Below are 19,223 nucleotides of genomic sequence, written 5' to 3' on the forward strand. Positions count from 1 at the left end.
TACATTCAAAGAATCTCTTTCTTTACATGTTAAATCAATGTTTAATTAATTTCTTTATGTGTTCAGGTTTCTGACTTTAAACAATGGACGCATACACATAGAATGTACAACATATATTATGGGCTGGATTAGGTTTTGATAAGCATACTATCACATAAAAAATGAAATTATGAATATGCTGCTTTAATTTAATCTGACATTAAACTACAATATAAATTAAATGTATCAAATTGAAAATGTTCAAGCAACGATAATTGTTTTCAAATGTTTTATTATATACTTTCATGTGATAAAAACAAAATTACTAGAATTAAACATGTGAAATATGTAACTGATTAATCAATACAAAATATAAAGTAACAAAAGATAAATTAAACTTGGGTTGAACAATTTAACTTAGTTAAAGTAAATCTGTCTTAACTTAGTTACAGTGTATATATAACATCAACTTAAACTTCCAAAACCTTTTTAATAACTCTTTGAATACAGTACAGGTAAAAATCACAGGTAACCTTGGGTACTGCCCATTACCTGTATGGGGGTTTTTCCTGTTCATCACCTCTTGGGTGTAGTGCACTACTAGTTTACCTGTAGTTTAAACGTAGTGTACTACTAGTTTAAACGTAGTGCACTGTAGCTTCGGCTAGTTTATATAACTTGAGCCTTTTCCTATCAACTAATATTTTATGATTTTTTATGGATTTACATCTATTGAAAATATTCAATGAGTTTTTATAATTATAAAATAAACGTTTTAACTCAGGGTCAAACCACGGTTTGTCCTCGCACACGTGTGTACCTCGTTCGGTTCGTCTGGTCATGTCGCACGTGTGAGTAGGCAGTGTAAACGGGCGCCTCGATCCGTCGCTGATGATGGTATCATTCTTCTTATTAATATTCTATTTAGATCTACATCTCAAAATATTATTGTAAGGGGAATGAAATTGATATTTGGAGAAATTAAAGAAATACTTGGTATACACCTAATCTACATTTGAAGATAGGCTTTTATATCTAGATCTTATTATCAACAAAACATTAAACTAGTGATTAGTTATACCAGAGACCTATATACTAGGAGACATATATATCAGAGACCTATATACTAGGAGACATATATACAGATATATGTCTCTGATATATATATATGTCTCTGATACTAGTACTTAGTACTTTTTTTTTTAATTGAAGAATTTGTTCATTTTTTCCTTTAATGTTCAGTACATCTAATCACTGATTGTTTTTATCTATATACAAATGTTATCCTGAACAACACTATTATTGACATAAAAGATTTTAACTGGACGTATTGCTATAAATTAACTACTGTTTAATTTTCCCGCGCAAAACTTCCATTCGTATAAAACAGCCTTTTAATAGAGGAGAGGTAACCCGAATGTGATGCTGAACGGGTTGTTAAGATGTATCATTTTTCCAAAATTACTAAATGGCGACGAAGAAAAACTTGAAAATGTATACTTATATTATTTTCCTAGAAGAACAATATCTTAATGTATTTACGCATTCATTTAGCATTAAAATTAGTGAAGAAAGAACGATACTGATATAGAATTAGCAGCGAGATATGTACTAGCGCCGTATACTATATCCGGACCGGAAGTGTCTTGGTTTCATCACCTCACGTCGTTACATCTGGCGGTATATAAAAGTTGTTTCCCATAACCCGTATTCAGTAGTGGCAGGCATGACAAACACTTAGGGTGAGTAGAAAGAGCTCTGGAGCAGCCGACCTAGCTAGTATTGAGGAGATCATGTCCTAATTTATTCAGAAATGTTGCATCATTCCCTCGTAATCTACCGTTACTGGAAAATAACGAACGTGGACAGGTGGATGTCCTCCTTGTGTAGTTTCGGTTTTAAAACTTTCCGAAGTTCCATTTAAGTGTTTTTTGGAGTAAGTATGATTAAATGCGGAATGGAGCTGAACGTAAGTAGACTATTGGTTACCATCGGTCGTAATGTCGAGTACTGAAGAAGTTGCGAACTGCTAAGGTGTACAGGGCGTACAGGCTGTACTTAGCGTACGTATGCCTATATACAATGTAGATAATGAAGTGGAAACGGATTAGTTTCCGAAACACGTGACAACTGTTTGTGTGTGTAGTGAAATGAAAAATATCCATTGATTTGATGTAAATTTTGTTTCCAACAAATTTAAAAGGTGTGACATTTAGACTTTCATTATTTCAGCAACAGGTGCTATTTGTAAAACCAAAACGTGATATTCCAAGTAGTCAAAAGGTTTTTTTTTTGGTATTTTAAAATAAATATGTTTGCTTCTGATTGAAAAAACCGTCCTGTTAAACTCTAAAAGTTGATAAAGAACACTTCTTTTCTGTTTTGTTTCATTGTTTGACACAAGGGAAAACAACAAAGAAAAAGTGTTTGTCTTTTCTCAATTGTGGATTTGGCTACCAATGTATGTCTTGAATTTAGTGACAGACTTATAGCAACCGCTTTAGCTAACTGTTTTAAAATCATTGTATTTGTGAAAGTTTCTAATCTTGAAATTTTGATAGCCCAACATTAATTTTTTTCCCGATGTTCGACAAAATATGGGTTATAATAAAAAATCGTCAATCTTACTTACTTGTAAGTGATAAAAAGACTGAAAGTACTGGTAACAAAACAGAATGCTAATTTACTAACTTAAATCACAGAGAATGTCAATTTTGAAACAATATATCAAACACATGCACAACATTTGTTGCAAATTCAAATTATATATTCTATAAAGTCTTTTTAATCAACTTAAACCTGGATTTTTACCATCTTGAAATGTTGGGAAGGCTGTATTAAAAAAGATTTCCAGAAATACATCAGTATATTTGAGGATGGACAAAAAAAAAAGAATATAGATTACAGGAAACCAACACATATTTTGTATTAGCCTGATCTCAAGTATTTTACTAGGTATGTTCTTTTTTATTTTACAGGGTGTTAATAAATTGATGGCATTGCAGGCACTCCTATTGAAGACATTTCACCGTTCCCCACTAACTTTTAAGCCAGTGGTAACTATTGTGGTTGCAAACTCACTTTGCACGAAACAGATCCAGGCAAATTGGAAAAGGTCAAAGATGACTAGTGAGTAGTTAAAAAAAAACCCAACAAAATGTATAAGTGTGCTCTATACATGGTTTTCTTGTGTTGTATCATGAGGGTATGATGTAAGCCTTCGTCAGTTCAAATTGGTGATTAGTTGGGACATGGAACAACACATAATTTTTTTAATGATGATTTTATATCTTCAAAATTTCAAACTCTGATTATGTATAATTAAACTGCATTTAGGATTGTAAGAACCATGTCATACAAAGTACAAGAAGTAAGAATTTTTTGACACCATTGAAATCTTGGTATTGAACAAATATGCTAAGACTATTTATAAGCATAACAGTTTGGGATAATGGGTTGTAAGTGTGATCATTGTAGCCTATCATCAGTTTTTCTTACACTGGGGAACATAGATGAGTGTTTTGACAGTTTTATTTAACCAGTTCCTAATTGTTATTATCAGAATATATAACATTCCAGTATAGAATATTTAGTTTAGGGCATTGTTGTCACTTTTGTTAGTGTACATGATTAGGAAGATTTAGGATTCAGTTAGGAATGGGGTCTTATACCGGACCCTACAGACAGGAATGGGGTATTATACCGGACCCTACAGACAGGAATGGTCTTATACCGGACCCTACAGACAGGAATGGGGTCTTATACAGGACCCTACAGACAGGAATGGGGTATTATACCGGACCCTACAGACAGGAATGGGGTCTTATACCGGACCCTACAGACAGGAATGAGGTCTTATACCGGACCCTACAGACAGGAATGGGGTATTATACCGGACCCTACAGACAGGAATGGGGTATTATACCGGACCCTACAGACAGCCGGTAGTTCAATAAGGAATGGGGACTTATACCGGACCCTACAGACAACTGGTAATTCAATTAGGAATGGAGTCTTTTACCGGACCCTACAAACGACTGGTAATTCAATTAGGAATGGGGTTTTATACCGGACCCTACAGACAACTGGTAATTCAATTAGGAATGGAGTCTTTTACCGGACCCTACAAACGACTGGTAATTCAATTAGGAATGGGGTCTTATACCGGACCCTACAGACAGCTGGTAATTCAATTAGGAATGGAGTCTTTTACTGGACCCTACAAACAGCTGGTAATTCAATTAGGAATGGGGTTTCTTACACTGGGGAACATAGATGAGTGTTTTGACAGTTTTATTTAACCAGTTCCTAATTGTTATTATCAGAATATATAACATTCCAGTATGGAATATTTAGTTTAGGGTATTGTTGTCACTTTTGTTAGTGTACATGATTAGGAAGATTTAGGATTCAGTTAGGAATGGGGTCTTATACCGGACCCTACAGACAGGAATGGTCTTATACCGGACCCTACAGACAGGAATGAGGTCTTATACCGGACCCTACAGACAGGAATGGGGACTTATACCGGACCCTACAGACAACTGGTAATTCATTTAGGAATGGGGTCTTTAACCGGACCCTACAGACAGGAATGGGGTCTTTTACCGGACCCTACAGACAGGAATGGGGTCTTATACCGGACCCTACAGACAGGAATGGGGTCTTTTACCTGACCCTACAGACAGGAATGAGGTCTTATACCGGACCCTACAGACAGGAATGGGGTCTTATACCGGACCCTACAGATAACTGGTAATTCAATTAGGAATGGGGTCTTTTACCGGACCCTACAGACAGGAATGGGGTCTTTTACCGGACCATACAGACAGGAATGGGGTCTTTTACCGGACCCTACAGACAGGAATGGGGTCTTTTACCGGACCCTACAGACAGGAATGGGGTCTTTTACCGAACCCTACAAACGGCTGGTAATTCAATTAGGAAAGGGGTCTTATACCGGACCCTACAGACAGCTGGTAATTCAATTAGGAATGGGGTCATATACCGGACCCTACAGACAGGAATGGAGTCTTATACTGGGCCCTACAGACAACTGGTAATTCAATTAGGAATCGGGTCATATACCGGACCCTACAGACAGGAATGGGGACTTATACCAGACCCTACAGACAGCTAGTAATTCAATTAGGAATGGGGTCCTATACTGGGCCCTACAGACAGGAATGGGGACTTATACTGGGCCCTACAGACAACTGGTAATTCAATTAGGAATGGGGTCTTATACCGGACCCTACAGACAGGAATGGGGTCTTATACTGGGCCCTACAGACAACTGGTAATTCAATTAGGAATGGGGTCTTATACTGGGCCCTACAGACAGGAATGGGGACTTATACCGGATCCTACAAACAGCTGGTAATTCAATTAGGAATGGGGTCTTATACCGGACCCTACAGACAACTGGTAATTCAATTAGGAATGGGGACTTATACCGGATCCTACAAACAGCTGGTAATTCAATTAGGAATGGGGTCTTATACCGGACCCGACAGACAGCTGGTAATTCAATTAGGAATGGGGTCTTATACCGGACCCGACAGACAACTGGTAATTCAATTAGGAATGGGATCTTATACCGGACCCTACAGACAACTGGTAATTCAATTAGGAATGGGGTCTTATACCGGACCCTACAGACAACTGGTAAAAACCCTGGGTGCTGATATATGATATATCACTGTTTGTTATACATTTCACCTGATTGTTTTGTCAGCTTATGTATATATAAAATTGTACTCAGTAATTTGATTATACATTGTATTTTTGCTTACAGACTTTCCACGGTTAAGTCGGTTGAGTGGTTAAGGTGTCCTGACCCTTTAGCACTAGCCCTCCACCTCTGGGTTGCAAGTTTGAAACCCATGTGGGGCAGTTGCCTGGTACTGACCTTATGTCTGTTTTTTTCAGGTTCTCCAGCTTTTCTCCACCTCCAAAACCAGGCACGTCCTTAAATGACCCTGTCTGTTAAAAGGACATTAAACAAAAACTTTTTCTATGACTATGGACTGTGCTGTACAGAGCTTTTTCTATGACTATGGACTGTGCTGTACAGAGCTTTTTCTATGACTATGGACTTCGCTGTACAGAGTTTTTTCTATGACTATGGAATTTGCTGTACAGAGCTTTTTCTATGACTATCAACTTTGCTGTACAGAGCTTTTTCTATGACTATTGACTTTGCTGTACAGAGCCTTTTCTATGACTATGGAATTTGCTGTACAGAGCCTTTTCTATGACTATTGAATTTGCTGTACAGAGCCTTTTCTATGATTATCAACTGTGCGGTACCAATTTCTGTGGACTGTCCCACCACCCAGAATCCCTGCAATGAGCCTATTCAGATTTGACATTGCCTTTCTGAAGACCTTTCCAAACTTGACTGATGGTAGTCAATATTTTAACTACAAAAGAATTTTGTTTTCTATTCAAAATAATCTGAATGTCAATGTTGACAATTTGTTTTTTGAGGTAAGAGAGTCCAGCCTCCATGGAAAGTCCCTGAGGGTACTGATGATGTAAAGCTCAAGTTCTACAACAGCCTGACTCGTCAAAAGGTAAGTAAGACAGTTAATTTGTACCAGTAGGTCTAACCCAAGCATAGAACACATGGCCAAAGATTAACCTCACCCATTGTGCAATTATTTTTTAGGACACCAAGTTGGAATTTAGCGCAATGTTGTTCAGTTTGCAGACTAAATTTAAATTCCAGTAAGTATTGAGAATTATCTTTATTTGCCTGGATTTGTTTTGAAGAAATTTTTCATCAGCTTCATTGGATTTACTGGAAGATGTGTTTCGTCACTATTCGTCGGATTTTACGAGACGTGTTTCGTCGTTATTCATCTGATTTTACCAGATGTGTTTCGTCGCTATTCATCTGATTTTACTAGATGTGTTTCGTCGTTATTCGTCGGATTTTACTAGATGTGTTTCATCGTTATTCGTCGGATTTTACTAGATGTGTTTCGTCGTTATTCATCGGATTTGACTGGATGTATTTCTTCGCTATTCCTCGGATTTTACTAGAAGATGTGTTTCGTCGCTTTTCCTTGGATTTTAATAGATGTGTCTTGCTTCTTCATATACAGTAAAACCTTGCTTTAACGAATTCCATGGGACCAGGAGAAATAATTCGTTATAACAGAAATTCGTTATAGAGTTTCTGAAACTAAACGTTAAAGTCATATAGGCCTACATTATACATATGTAAGCTTAGTTCCATCCCGATTCCACGTATGTTAGTCCATAAACACATCCAAAGACGACTGCACGTTACAAATATTTCATTTCATAAATAGACATCGTTTTTTTTTTCGAACTCATTTTATTTCTTAAGCTTACATCTTTTTAAACCAATCTGTAATTTTGACTTGTTTTTTGACTGAGACTTTTTCAAAGTATGCTTCGAATGCTGATAAGTTGCTGAATAGTTCTTGTGGAGCGTTTTCTGTCAACCACCTAGAAAAGCACGATTTATTTACGAATGGCTGATTAGTTTGAATAGCCAAACGTACTTATACGCCACATACTGGACAGATGAAACAATAGTGAATACTGTTTACCTGAGACTACATGTACCTGTGTTACTTTCATGTCCCCGGGCTATGCGAACTTACCTGTATACACGTTCGATCGTATTTAGTTATGTGTCGATCGATTCCCCTTTATGGCCTCAGGTTTCACTTTGAAACGAGGCCAAACTCAGCACTTCCGGAAAAATGTGCCGGGAAAATTTGTTATAGACGCAAATATTGACTTGACGGGACCACGAAATCACTTCGTATCAAAAGATAATTCGTTATATGCGAATTCGTTATACGTTGCAAAAAATAGTATAAGTAAAGAGGAGCCAAAACCGGGGATTTGAATTTACTTTGTATCAAGCAGAAATTCGTATCAAGCAGATTCGTCTTAAGAAAGTTTTACTGTATATATACAATGTACCTTAAAAGGACATGCAATACCATAACAATGAAAACAGTTATTGGTAGATGTTTTAGATAGTATTATTAGTCCCTACCAGGGATGGGGGTTAGGGGGGTAGGAATGGACTCTAGGTTTCCTTTCTGTCTGTCTTGTACGTATGTATGTTACACCAGTTTGTCAGTGCTTTAGTGTCTTCATTCCATGAGGATTTTGATCAATTTTCACACAATGATAAAGAATCATCATATCTCTGACAACTTGAAATTTCAGGGGTTTTGGGTCAGGGTCAAGGTCAATCATTATTTTTAGCAGGGGCTGGTAGGGGACATGTATTGCTTTAGTAATACTCAGTAGGCTTGTTGATACCTGGTATCATTCTAACAAACAATCTGATATCAAATTCAAACGGATAAGTTTCTGAACACTCCTTAGATAACGATTGCTCTCAAAATCCTAGTAGATGAATAAGGAAAATATTATTCGTAAATATATGTAGAGCAAGTCAGTTGATTGAATGTTTCATTGCATTGTGTTGAACACTTATTTACTCTTCATTGAACCCTTCGTTTAAGTCCAACAAAAAAACAAAAAAAAAACTTCGGGAATTAAACCGTCAGAAGTTTTTGTATCTTAAAGTCAAGGTCACTATAACCACTGAAAGTAAAGTGGTTTCTTCACAATAGGTTGAGTTTCCTTTGGCCAATGAAATCCATGCATGTCAACAGTCCTTCCGTACTAAATGTGCTCGCAGGGAGCTTATATGTGCTGCTATATATTGCAATATGTTTGTTTCATCCTTTTTCAAATAATTAGACTTCCAATCTTGCCCCGATTTAATTACGAACTAAACCCATAACTGACACAAGAATAGCAATCACAGAAAACATCAAACTTGTTATGTAAAGTTGTAGTTTATTCACATATCCTCGAATCATATACAACGTTATATATCCACAACTTGATTTTAATTTTTACAAACACATGGTAACAAAAACTAGCATGAATTCGCGTTAAAATACAATCTCCCAGTACACTCATTCAAATATTCAACAAGCTCGCTTTACATCCATTCATACAATATATCACGTGCTTAGGGTCAGCAACCAACCATTCATCCAAACAGCTAAGGCAGACACACATTTTGAAAATAGCATCACAAAATCTTGCCAAGTTATAAGAAACTATTGATTGGTCAATGTGTAAATATATCAGCTAATGAAATTTGTTTATACACATAAACACCTTCATATGTTTAAACACCAATCTTATGAAATACTTAAAACTTTGTTATCATGAAGACTTCATTGGAAATGTATCTAAAAGTTTATACTGTATACAGTATACCCAATGTAGGATTACATTGTATATAAAGGTTACACTGTATACAGTATATACCAGTATCCCAATGTAGGATAACATTGTATATAAAGGTTACACTGTATACATTATATACCAGTATACCCAATGTAGGATTACATTGTATATAAATGTTACACTGTATACAGTATATACCAGTATACCCAATGTAGGATTACATTGTATATAAAGGTTACAATGTATACAGTATATACCAGTATACCCAATGTAGGATTACATTGTATATAAAGGTTACACTGTATACAGTATATACCGGTATCCCAATGTAGGATTACATTGTATATAAAGGTTACACTGTATACAGTATATACCAGTATACCCAATGTAGGATTACATTGTATATAAAGGTTACAATGTATACAGTATATACCAGTATACCCTGTGTAGGATTACATTGTATATAAATGTTACACTGTATACAGTATACCCAGGTATACCCAATGTAGGATTACATTGTATATAAAGGTTACACTGTATACAGTATATACCAGTATACCCTGTGTAGGATTACATTGTATATAAAGGTTACACTGTATACAGTATATATACCAGTATACCCTGTGTAGGATTACATTGTATATAAAGGTTACACTGTATACAGTATATACCAGTATACCCTGTGTAGGATTACATTGTATATAAAGGTTACACTGTATACAGTATATACCAGTATACCCTGTGTAGGATTACATTGTATATAAAGGTTACACTGTATACAGTATATACCAGTATACCCTGTGTAGGATTACATCGTATATAAATGTTACACTGTATACAGTATATACCAGTATACCCAATGTAGGATTACATTGTATATAAAGGTTACACTGTATACAGTATATATACCAGTATCCCAATGTAGGATTACATTGTATATAAAGGTTACACTGTATACAGTATATACCAGTATACCCAATGTAGGATTAAATTGTATATAAATGTTACACTGTATACAGTATATACCAGTATACCCAATGTAGGATTACATTGTATATAAATGTTACACTGTATACAGTATATACCAGTATACCCAATGTAGGATTACATTGTATATATAAAGGTTACAATGTATACAGTATATACCAGTATACCCAATGTAGGATTACATTGTATATAAAGGTTACACTGTATACAGTATATACCAGTATACCCTGTGTAGGATTACATCGTATATAAATGTTACACTGTATACAGTATATACCAGTATACCCAATGTAGGATTACATTGTATATAAAGGTTACACTGTATACAGTATATACCAGTATCCCAATGTAGGATTACATTGTATATAAAGGTTACACTGTATACAGTATATACCAGTATACCCAATGTAGGATTACATTGTATATAAAGGTTACACTGTATACAGTATATACCAGTATACCCGGTGTAGGATTACATCGTATATAAAGGTTACACTGTATACAGTATATACCAGTATCCCAATGTAGGATTACATTGTATATAAAGGTTACACTGTATACAGTATATATACCAGTATACCCAATGTAGGATTACATCGTATATAAAGGTTAACTGTATACAGTATATACCAGTATACCCAATGTAGGATTACATCGTATATAAAGGTTAACTGTATACATTATACCCAGGTATACCCAATGTAGGATTAAATTGTATATAAATGTTACACTGTATACAGTATATACCAGTATACCCAATGTAGGATTACATCGTATATAAAGGTTAACTGTATACAGTATACCCAGGTATACCCAATGTAGGATTACATCGTATATAAAGGTTACAATGTATACAGTATATACCAGTATACCCTGTGTAGGATTACATCACACCAAAATTGTGTGTTTGTCTGATCGGAATCATTCTAAGCAACATACAACAATTGTCATGACTACACAAATCAGTCTTGTAAATGAGTATATTATATATGTCCCTTGCACCAAACTTTGTTATTAAAAACTAGGTCAATTAGTATTGGTTTTATTGAACTAAGCTAGATTCATATTATATAAATTACACTTTAATAAAAACGTATACATATATGTAATCATTATCAATTCTCATGCCACTGTTCCAATTGCTGAACATAAATGTTTGCAAGATTTTTTAATTGTCATGATTTATATTCAATAAAAGGATTTGTTTTTAGTTAAAAAATCAATTTACTGAATACACATGTGATGATACACATTTATAAATACAGTCAATTGTGAAAAAAACCCAACAAAAATGTCCTAAAAGTGACCACATAGTTTGTGGAAACTGAAGTACCCAGTATTTGATAGAGGTGATAAACAGTCTCAATGTTATGCCATTTGCCACCTTGATAATTTGTCCAGGTTCCTAACTATTTTGATGGGTTCATGTACCATCCGACCACATAAGTCTTGTGCTCATTTGACAAATTGTAGCAGTACGGTGAAACAAGGTTTAAATGAACTGGTGACAGTATAACAAGGTTTCACTGTTCAATGGTGACAGTATAACAAGGTTTCACTGTTCAATGGTGACAGTATAACAAGGTTTCACTGTTCAATGGTGACAGTACAAGGTTTTACCCTACAAGTGATGGCTTAATTCAATTTGTCATATCAATGTGTACATATATACATGTATATATTTGTCTGTATTTCTTACCACCTGTTGTTACTAAGGAGAAGACTTAGATAGGCTTTGCCTGATGTCTAATCCTATTGACTTTCTTTCCATGTCAACAAAATTTCTCGAAATTGAAAATTGAAGTGATGGCAGTATAACAAGGATTTACTGTACGATGGCGGCAGTATTAAAAGGTTTTACCATACACATGGTGGCAGTATAACAATGTTTTACTGTACGATGTGGCAGTATTACAAGGTTTTACCATACACATGATGGTAGTATAACAAGGTTTTACTGTACGATGGTGGCAGTATAACAAGGTTTTACCATACACATGATGGCAGTATAACAAGGTTTTACTGTACAATGGTGGCAGTATAACAAGGTTTTACTGTACAATGGTGGCAGTATAACAAGGTTTTACTGTACAATGGTGGCAGTATAACAAGGTTTTACCATACACATGATGGCAGTATAACAAGGTTTTACTGTACAATGGTGGCAGTATTACAAGGTTTTACCATACACATGATGGCAGTATAACAAGGTTTTACTGTACAATGGTGGCAGTATAACAAGGTTTTACTGTACAATGGTGGCAGTATAACAAGGTTTTACTGTACAATGGTGGCAGTATAACAAGGTTTTACTGTACAATGGTGGCAGTATAACAAGGTTTTACTGTACGATGGTGACAGTATAACAAGGTTTTACTGTACAATGGTGGCAGTATAACAAGGTTTTACTGTACGATGGTGGCAGTATAACAAGGTTTTACTGTACAATGGTGGCAGTATAACAAGGTTTTACTGTACGATGGTGGCAGTATAACAAGGTTTTACTGTACGATGGTGACAGTATAACAAGGTTTTACTGTACAATGGTGGCAGTATAACAAGGTTTTACTGTACAATGGTGCCAGTATAACAAGGTTTTACTGTACAATGGTGGCAGTATAACAAGGTTTTACTGTACAATGGTGGCAGTATAACAAGGTTTTAACATACACATGATGGCAGTATAGCAAGGTCCTGCAGCATTGAACGGTGTACTACATGACAGGACTTAATTCTCACCATCACCCACTGTATATTTTCTCTAATTCTATTTGAGCTCTGATTTTGCATATATCTTCTGATATTACAGATACATATATATAACAAACTTATTACATTTATACTACTATGAAAGACACACTTAACAAAACAGATACCATCCCAGCTTTATCCTAATGACAAGACTTGATCATAGTCATTAAGGCTGTTGAGCATTGGTGATTATCACCCTTAAAATCTCCATCTTTTAAATAATCAAAATTTTATGAAAGAAAAATTCCTACCAAGGTTTTAATTATGTAAAGTTCCATATATATTGCACATTTCGAGTGAGTGAGCATATTTTTACATTTTTTTTTTATCATATTTTAAATTCTGAAATATGATGTATTTTGTTGTTAGATACAGAAATTGATGTATTTCTTCTGTGTTTAATTAGACGTGATAGGACATCATAAACCCTGCCATCTTGTGTCCTTGGTTGATAAACTTTCTGACCTACCTTCTGTAAAACAACCCTGGAAGGTTATGCTAAGTGTCAAGTATTTATGTAGATTTGTAGTCCAATACCATCAAGGTATCTTTATCAACACTACGGTAAATTATAGTCACACTGACAGACATACATGGTGACTATCAACACTACGGTAAATTATAGTCACACTGACAGACATACATGGTGACTATCACTGATATTAATGTTTCTGCCCACAATATGTTTGTCTATAAGTTATATGTACCTGTAGATCAAAACTGTAACTGACTTTGGAAAATATTTACCTTAAAACAGTAGTTTATCTTTATTTTAAAATTGAAAAAGCATTTTTTATGTAAAAGCTGTGTTCTTTCACGATGAAAATGATTTTATGCAATAGTGGTTAAAGATGGAGGCAAAAGTACACACAGCCAACAGATATATTAATTCAAAATACTTTATTTTATTATCTCAAAGCTAAGCTGTTTTTTTTATAATTTTTGATGCAAAGGCATCACATGATGACGTGAGTTATTTGAGTGAGACTCCAGTGAATGGAGCTAATGACTTTAAGATATTTAAGATGTTATTGTGTTTCTTCAGTTGACACTATCTTCAATTGATGAATTTCACAATTGATAAATAAACAAAAAACTCAATCACAAGAACATTACTTTCTCACAATATATTACATAACCTTTTGTAGGCATCGATAGTAAATAGGATTTGATTGAAATCCTCACATAAACAGAATATCAAGAGAAAAAAGGGTCCAATATCACAGACGATATATTTAAGTAGATGCAATGTCACAAAATATCAAATAAAAAGCATGATTAAAACAAACACAGACATTACATCAAGAAAGTTTCAAAACATTCAATAGAAAAGAAAAAATTCCTAATAAACGTTTAGGAATCTGTGTTAACCTCCGTAATACGAAGTGTTGTTTTTCACTTGCTCTGTTGAAACTTAGCATTGATATTTCTCTCCTCCATTTTGGAAATATATGTAAAATCAATTTTATTTTGAAAATTTAGTTGACATTTCTGCTCTGACATAACTGAACATTTTAATAAATTTGCTACTAATTGTAAGAATCAACAACATCACACTCCGCAAATAGTGTCCTAATTAACTATTCTACGTTGGTCATCATAAAATAGAAAACAAACTGATATATTGTACCAATGTACAATTCCATGTAAATAAATATCTATGTAATATGATACCCATGTTTATCTGAAAATGTTTGGAGCAAGTTGAAACATTAATTTTGTATACATAGAGGAACAAAAACTCTCTTGGAGATATATTATTGAAGATGAACATCATCTCCAGTAACTAATGATAATTGTAGTTTCAATAAATGTTGATAAATAAAATGCTAAGGCAGAATAATTTGCAGTTCAATATCGGTACCTCGTTGTACGTATGATGATAAACAGCTATGTACAATTCACCAGTATTGTCCTACATGTTTGATATTCTGACATTGTCAGTGTACAACTTTGTCTACACTCAAACCCGTCAGATTGGTACCAATAGGGTCACGATAAATTGTCATTGGGAATTACTGAACTTTATACTTCAAGTTTTGATATTGCTCAAATGTAAATAATAATTTTAATAGATGATTGACATTTTTACTTACATGAATTATATTCATGTTCTTAAGAAATAGTTAATATTATTGCATTAATTTGATTGATGAACAATCAGAATTAGGTGTAACAATAACGAGCAGCTAATTTGATTTCTGTTTATTAATGACATTGCAATATTGTACAAGTTATTTCCCTTTGACCCTAAATTTGCCTGGCAAAATTTGCAAATAATATTAGTAATTGAAAATAATGATATTTTCATATTGGCGCCTTAGAATAAATTGTTCAACTTCAAGAAAAACTGGTCCTTTTCTGAATAAACATCATTAAAAAACATTGACTTAAACATATGGAATATATACAGATGCTGACATATTAGTTAAAATTGGATAATGGGTATTATGCAAGTGTATTATGGGAAATGATGACATGATAAGAGATGGGTAATTTACATTATGAAGATGATGGTGTACTGAGTGGTCGCTGGAAAGTAGTGGGCACTTAGGGATCAGGATAACACACGTGGGGACACTTACAAAACATAGTTCTATCTGTCCGGGGTCTTCCTAAATCTTTCTGACAGTTACAAAATACAAACATTTTAACCTCTTATGTTACCGTTTCTATTTAAGTACCAGTAAGATTCTTTTTTTTTTTTAAAAGACATGCTCATCTGTATAACTGCAGGATTATAGTGTTGGTTGGTAATTGCCATATGAACACGTTTATTTCCACCACATGCAGTGATAATGTTCAACACCACACTGTGGAATCATGAACAATGGGCGTTGCCAGGCACTGTGCATGTATATTTAGCAGTCCCGCAGTAAAAATTCTGTTTGAAAAATTAATGGAATACTGTTGATTTTTCAGTAAATATATACGAGTAAGAAAATTAATTGATGAAAACTCTGATGGTGTAACAATTCAATTTTTTTTTTTGCAATTTTGTTTTCTGTACAGTTTCTGGAATGCATTACAGGTACATAGCTTTATGTATAATGAGGTATGATTTGTAAAATTTATTTTGTAATTATGAGAAGTGAGATTTGAGAAAACTATAGAACAGACAGTGTTGTGAAGGCAAATAGTTACCATGCATAACGCTACGTCTACTCGGATGATAAATTCATGACTTGTTTGATCACTGATCGTTTGATAAATGAAAAGCACAAGGCGAAGATGACTACAAGTTCATATCCTTTCCCTGGTTTTAAACTGCAAGTTCTCCGCCTCATTTTAGCAGTTTATACATGATAAAAAACATAACTTAACTTTTTGATCTGGATGTTTCAACTTTTCACAACCAATTCAAAATGTCAGGTAGCAATCTTTGATGAATAGACTATTATGCTAATCTGTTAAAAAAGAGACGAGACGACGTCTTTGTTATATTTTATACATATCTGAAGTGTAGCTAAAACCTAGGTTTTTTTATTAGTAGTCATATGACTCTAACTAGGTTAATGATTGAAATAGTCAAAGGTGCATGAACTTAATAAATCTGTTTAGTTTTCTTATCTAAAACAGGTGACCCAGAAAATCAATGTTAAAGAAAACTTACTGGACACAAATTGGCCTAATTACTAGTAAGTCATCCAAATTAGGGTCATCTAATTAGTGATGATTACAGACATGTGACCATTGAAATGTAGTTATGCAAATTACAGAAAAAATGATTTTGATGAAGAATAAGTTAAAAATCAGTGAATATGTTTGACGTATGGTCACATCAGGATAGCACCATCGATATCTGGTACAATGATAGATATTACAGTGTCAACTATCAGGGGATAATCCCTGGTCACTTGTAACTAAATACACCTTTATATACCCAGAAGCAAAGACATTTTCAATCTGTTATGATGTCTCTTGGATATATAGCATTTTAAAATCTGAATTGATATTCGATAACAGAAACAAGGACATGTTTCCAGTGTTGAAAACTGGTGAAATATTGAATACATGATTTTCTCAATCAAGCCATATATATATACTTTCTGAACTTCCTTTACTTCACTCTTGACAAATAATTTTGTCATGCTAGCAAAAGATGAATGTATAGTATACACAGAAAGAGGAATGAATTATAGCCCTACATTGGAATGATTACATGATTTCTAGGCAAATCGATAATTTAAACAGACATCCATGTAGGATTTATTTCCTGAATCTTATATATATACTAGACTGTTACAAAAACCTTTTTTTTTTACAATTGACCTTTGACATTGATGTCATCGCCATTGTATAATTTTAATTGATGGATGACATTTAAAACCTTTTTTTTTCAAGATTAGTAATTCTGTCATTTCACTGCATAGTCCATTTTTCCTCTGTCAATGTAATCTCTGTATTTTCAGAGTTATCTCTCTTCCTCCTAGTTTCACTTTTTATCGTAGCTGATCAGGCTAACCTCGGCCCCATTGTTCTGTACGACATTACAACATGTCATACATCACGATTATCATACTCAGATACTTAAAAGAATTTTTAATTATCATATCTTAAATTTTATAACTGATCATTTGCTATCACTTTTGAATTAAAATTGAATTTTATTTAAGTGCTAGCAAACCTTTAGCAGTAATTGTACAAGATAAATTGTTTCAGAAATTTCTTATTATTTCCGATGATTTACATTCCTTTGAAATCTCCAGCATTAATCAAATAATGAACATTTATTAATATTTTATCAATATTGAACATTTTGTATAGTCAATATTAAACATTCATTTACTTGATGATTCAGTAAAGAATGTTCACAGCAGACTTATAATATGTCCAAACACAATGTTTACAATAGATTTATGTCCAAAACAAGTTCATTAAAGATTTGTCAGTAATAGATGTTCAGCACATGCCGGCTCCTGTCAGTAACAGTCATAATAGACTTAATTGTTGAAAGACTTGAAACAACCAGAAACAGATGTTTTTTTTTCAATAATCAATCATGACTGGTTTTCAAAAAACCAGAAATCTACTGTTATGATAGCAGGTTGGCTTGGAAAGTTACGAATTGTAACAGAGTTACTGTAGCAACACTTATAAGAATCATCGACGAGGACAACCTAGACACAGATTGGGCTGCATTTGTGTCGTCAACTGGCCGAGATGTGATTACAGGATCTTTAGGTCCGTTGGTGTAGTTGATGGTGCTGGGTTTGTGCACTGGCGACCCGGTGGGGGGCTCCTGTATCACCAACGGGCATGTCATTTTCGGGGAGTCGTGTGGTTGTAACCATATGTGTATCCCAAATATCCGGAATTCTTCGTGAAACATGCATGTTGGTAACACTCTGGTATCAAATGTGAACTGCAAAGATATCAAAAACATGGACCAATTAGCAAAGAAGTAATCTGTTTTAAAAATGACAAATTAAATAATCAAAGTTACTGCAATTACAAGTTACAGGTAATCTAAGTTACTGCATTCTATTTCTTTCTTTCTAAAAATTGACAATGAAAACCAATAGAACATGCTGTATACTACGCAATTGACAAGGGAATATCTGCTCTTTGATATCAGTACCAACACCTGTAGATAAAGATTGTATAAGTACCAACACCTGTAGATAAAGATTGTATTAGTACCAACACCTGTAGATAAAGATTGTATTAGTACCAACACCTGTAGATAAAGATTGTATAAGTACCAACACCTGTAGATAAAGATTGTATTAGTACCAACACCTGTAGATAAAGATTGTATTAGTACCAACACCTGTAGATAAATATTGTATAAGTACCAACACCTGTAGATAAAGATTGTATTAGTACCAACACCTGTAGATAAAGATTGTATTAGTACCAACACCTGTAGATAAAGATTGTATAAGTACCAACACCTGTAGATAAAGATTGTATAAGTACCAACACCTGTAGATAAAGATTGTATTAGTACCAACACCTGTAGATAAAGATTGTTTAAGTACCAACACCTGTAGATAAAGATTGTATAAGTACCAACACCTGTAGATAAAGATTGTATAAGTACCAACACCTGTAGATAAAGATTGTATTAGTACCAACACCTGTAGATAAAGATTGTTTAAGTACCAACACCTGTAGATAAAGATTGTATAAGTACCAACACCTGTAGATAAAGATTGTATAAGTACCAACACCTGTAGAATGGTATTTGAGCTGTGAGTGATCACATTGAACTTTTCATGTACAGATCAAAGACTATG

At 34.2% G+C, this 19,223-nt stretch overlaps 2 protein-coding genes across 2 annotated transcripts in view; one reads left to right on the top strand and one right to left on the bottom strand.

The window, feature by feature from the left end:
- Positions 1-1,611: 1,611 nt before the first annotated feature.
- The window catches only part of LOC117336762 (cysteine--tRNA ligase, cytoplasmic-like), a 217,028-nt gene continuing 199,416 nt past the window's right edge, over positions 1,612-19,223 (top strand). The window contains exons 1-3 of the mRNA XM_033897396.1: positions 1,612-1,721; positions 2,958-3,108; positions 6,472-6,557. Of these exons, the coding sequence (XP_033753287.1) occupies positions 2,973-3,108; positions 6,472-6,557 (222 nt within the window). The 5' untranslated portion in view covers positions 1,612-1,721; positions 2,958-2,972. The remainder of the gene's footprint in view (positions 1,722-2,957; positions 3,109-6,471; positions 6,558-19,223) is intronic.
- The window catches only part of LOC117336763, a 162,154-nt gene continuing 156,797 nt past the window's right edge, over positions 13,867-19,223 (bottom strand). Inside the window, exon 7 of the mRNA XM_033897397.1 lies at positions 13,867-18,346. Coding sequence (XP_033753288.1) covers positions 18,017-18,346 — 330 coding nt within the window. The 3' untranslated portion in view covers positions 13,867-18,016. The remainder of the gene's footprint in view (positions 18,347-19,223) is intronic.

The sequence above is a fragment of the Pecten maximus genome, chromosome 10 (assembly GCF_902652985.1).
Source record: "Pecten maximus chromosome 10, xPecMax1.1, whole genome shotgun sequence".
NCBI classification, from domain to species: domain Eukaryota; kingdom Metazoa; phylum Mollusca; class Bivalvia; order Pectinida; family Pectinidae; genus Pecten; species Pecten maximus.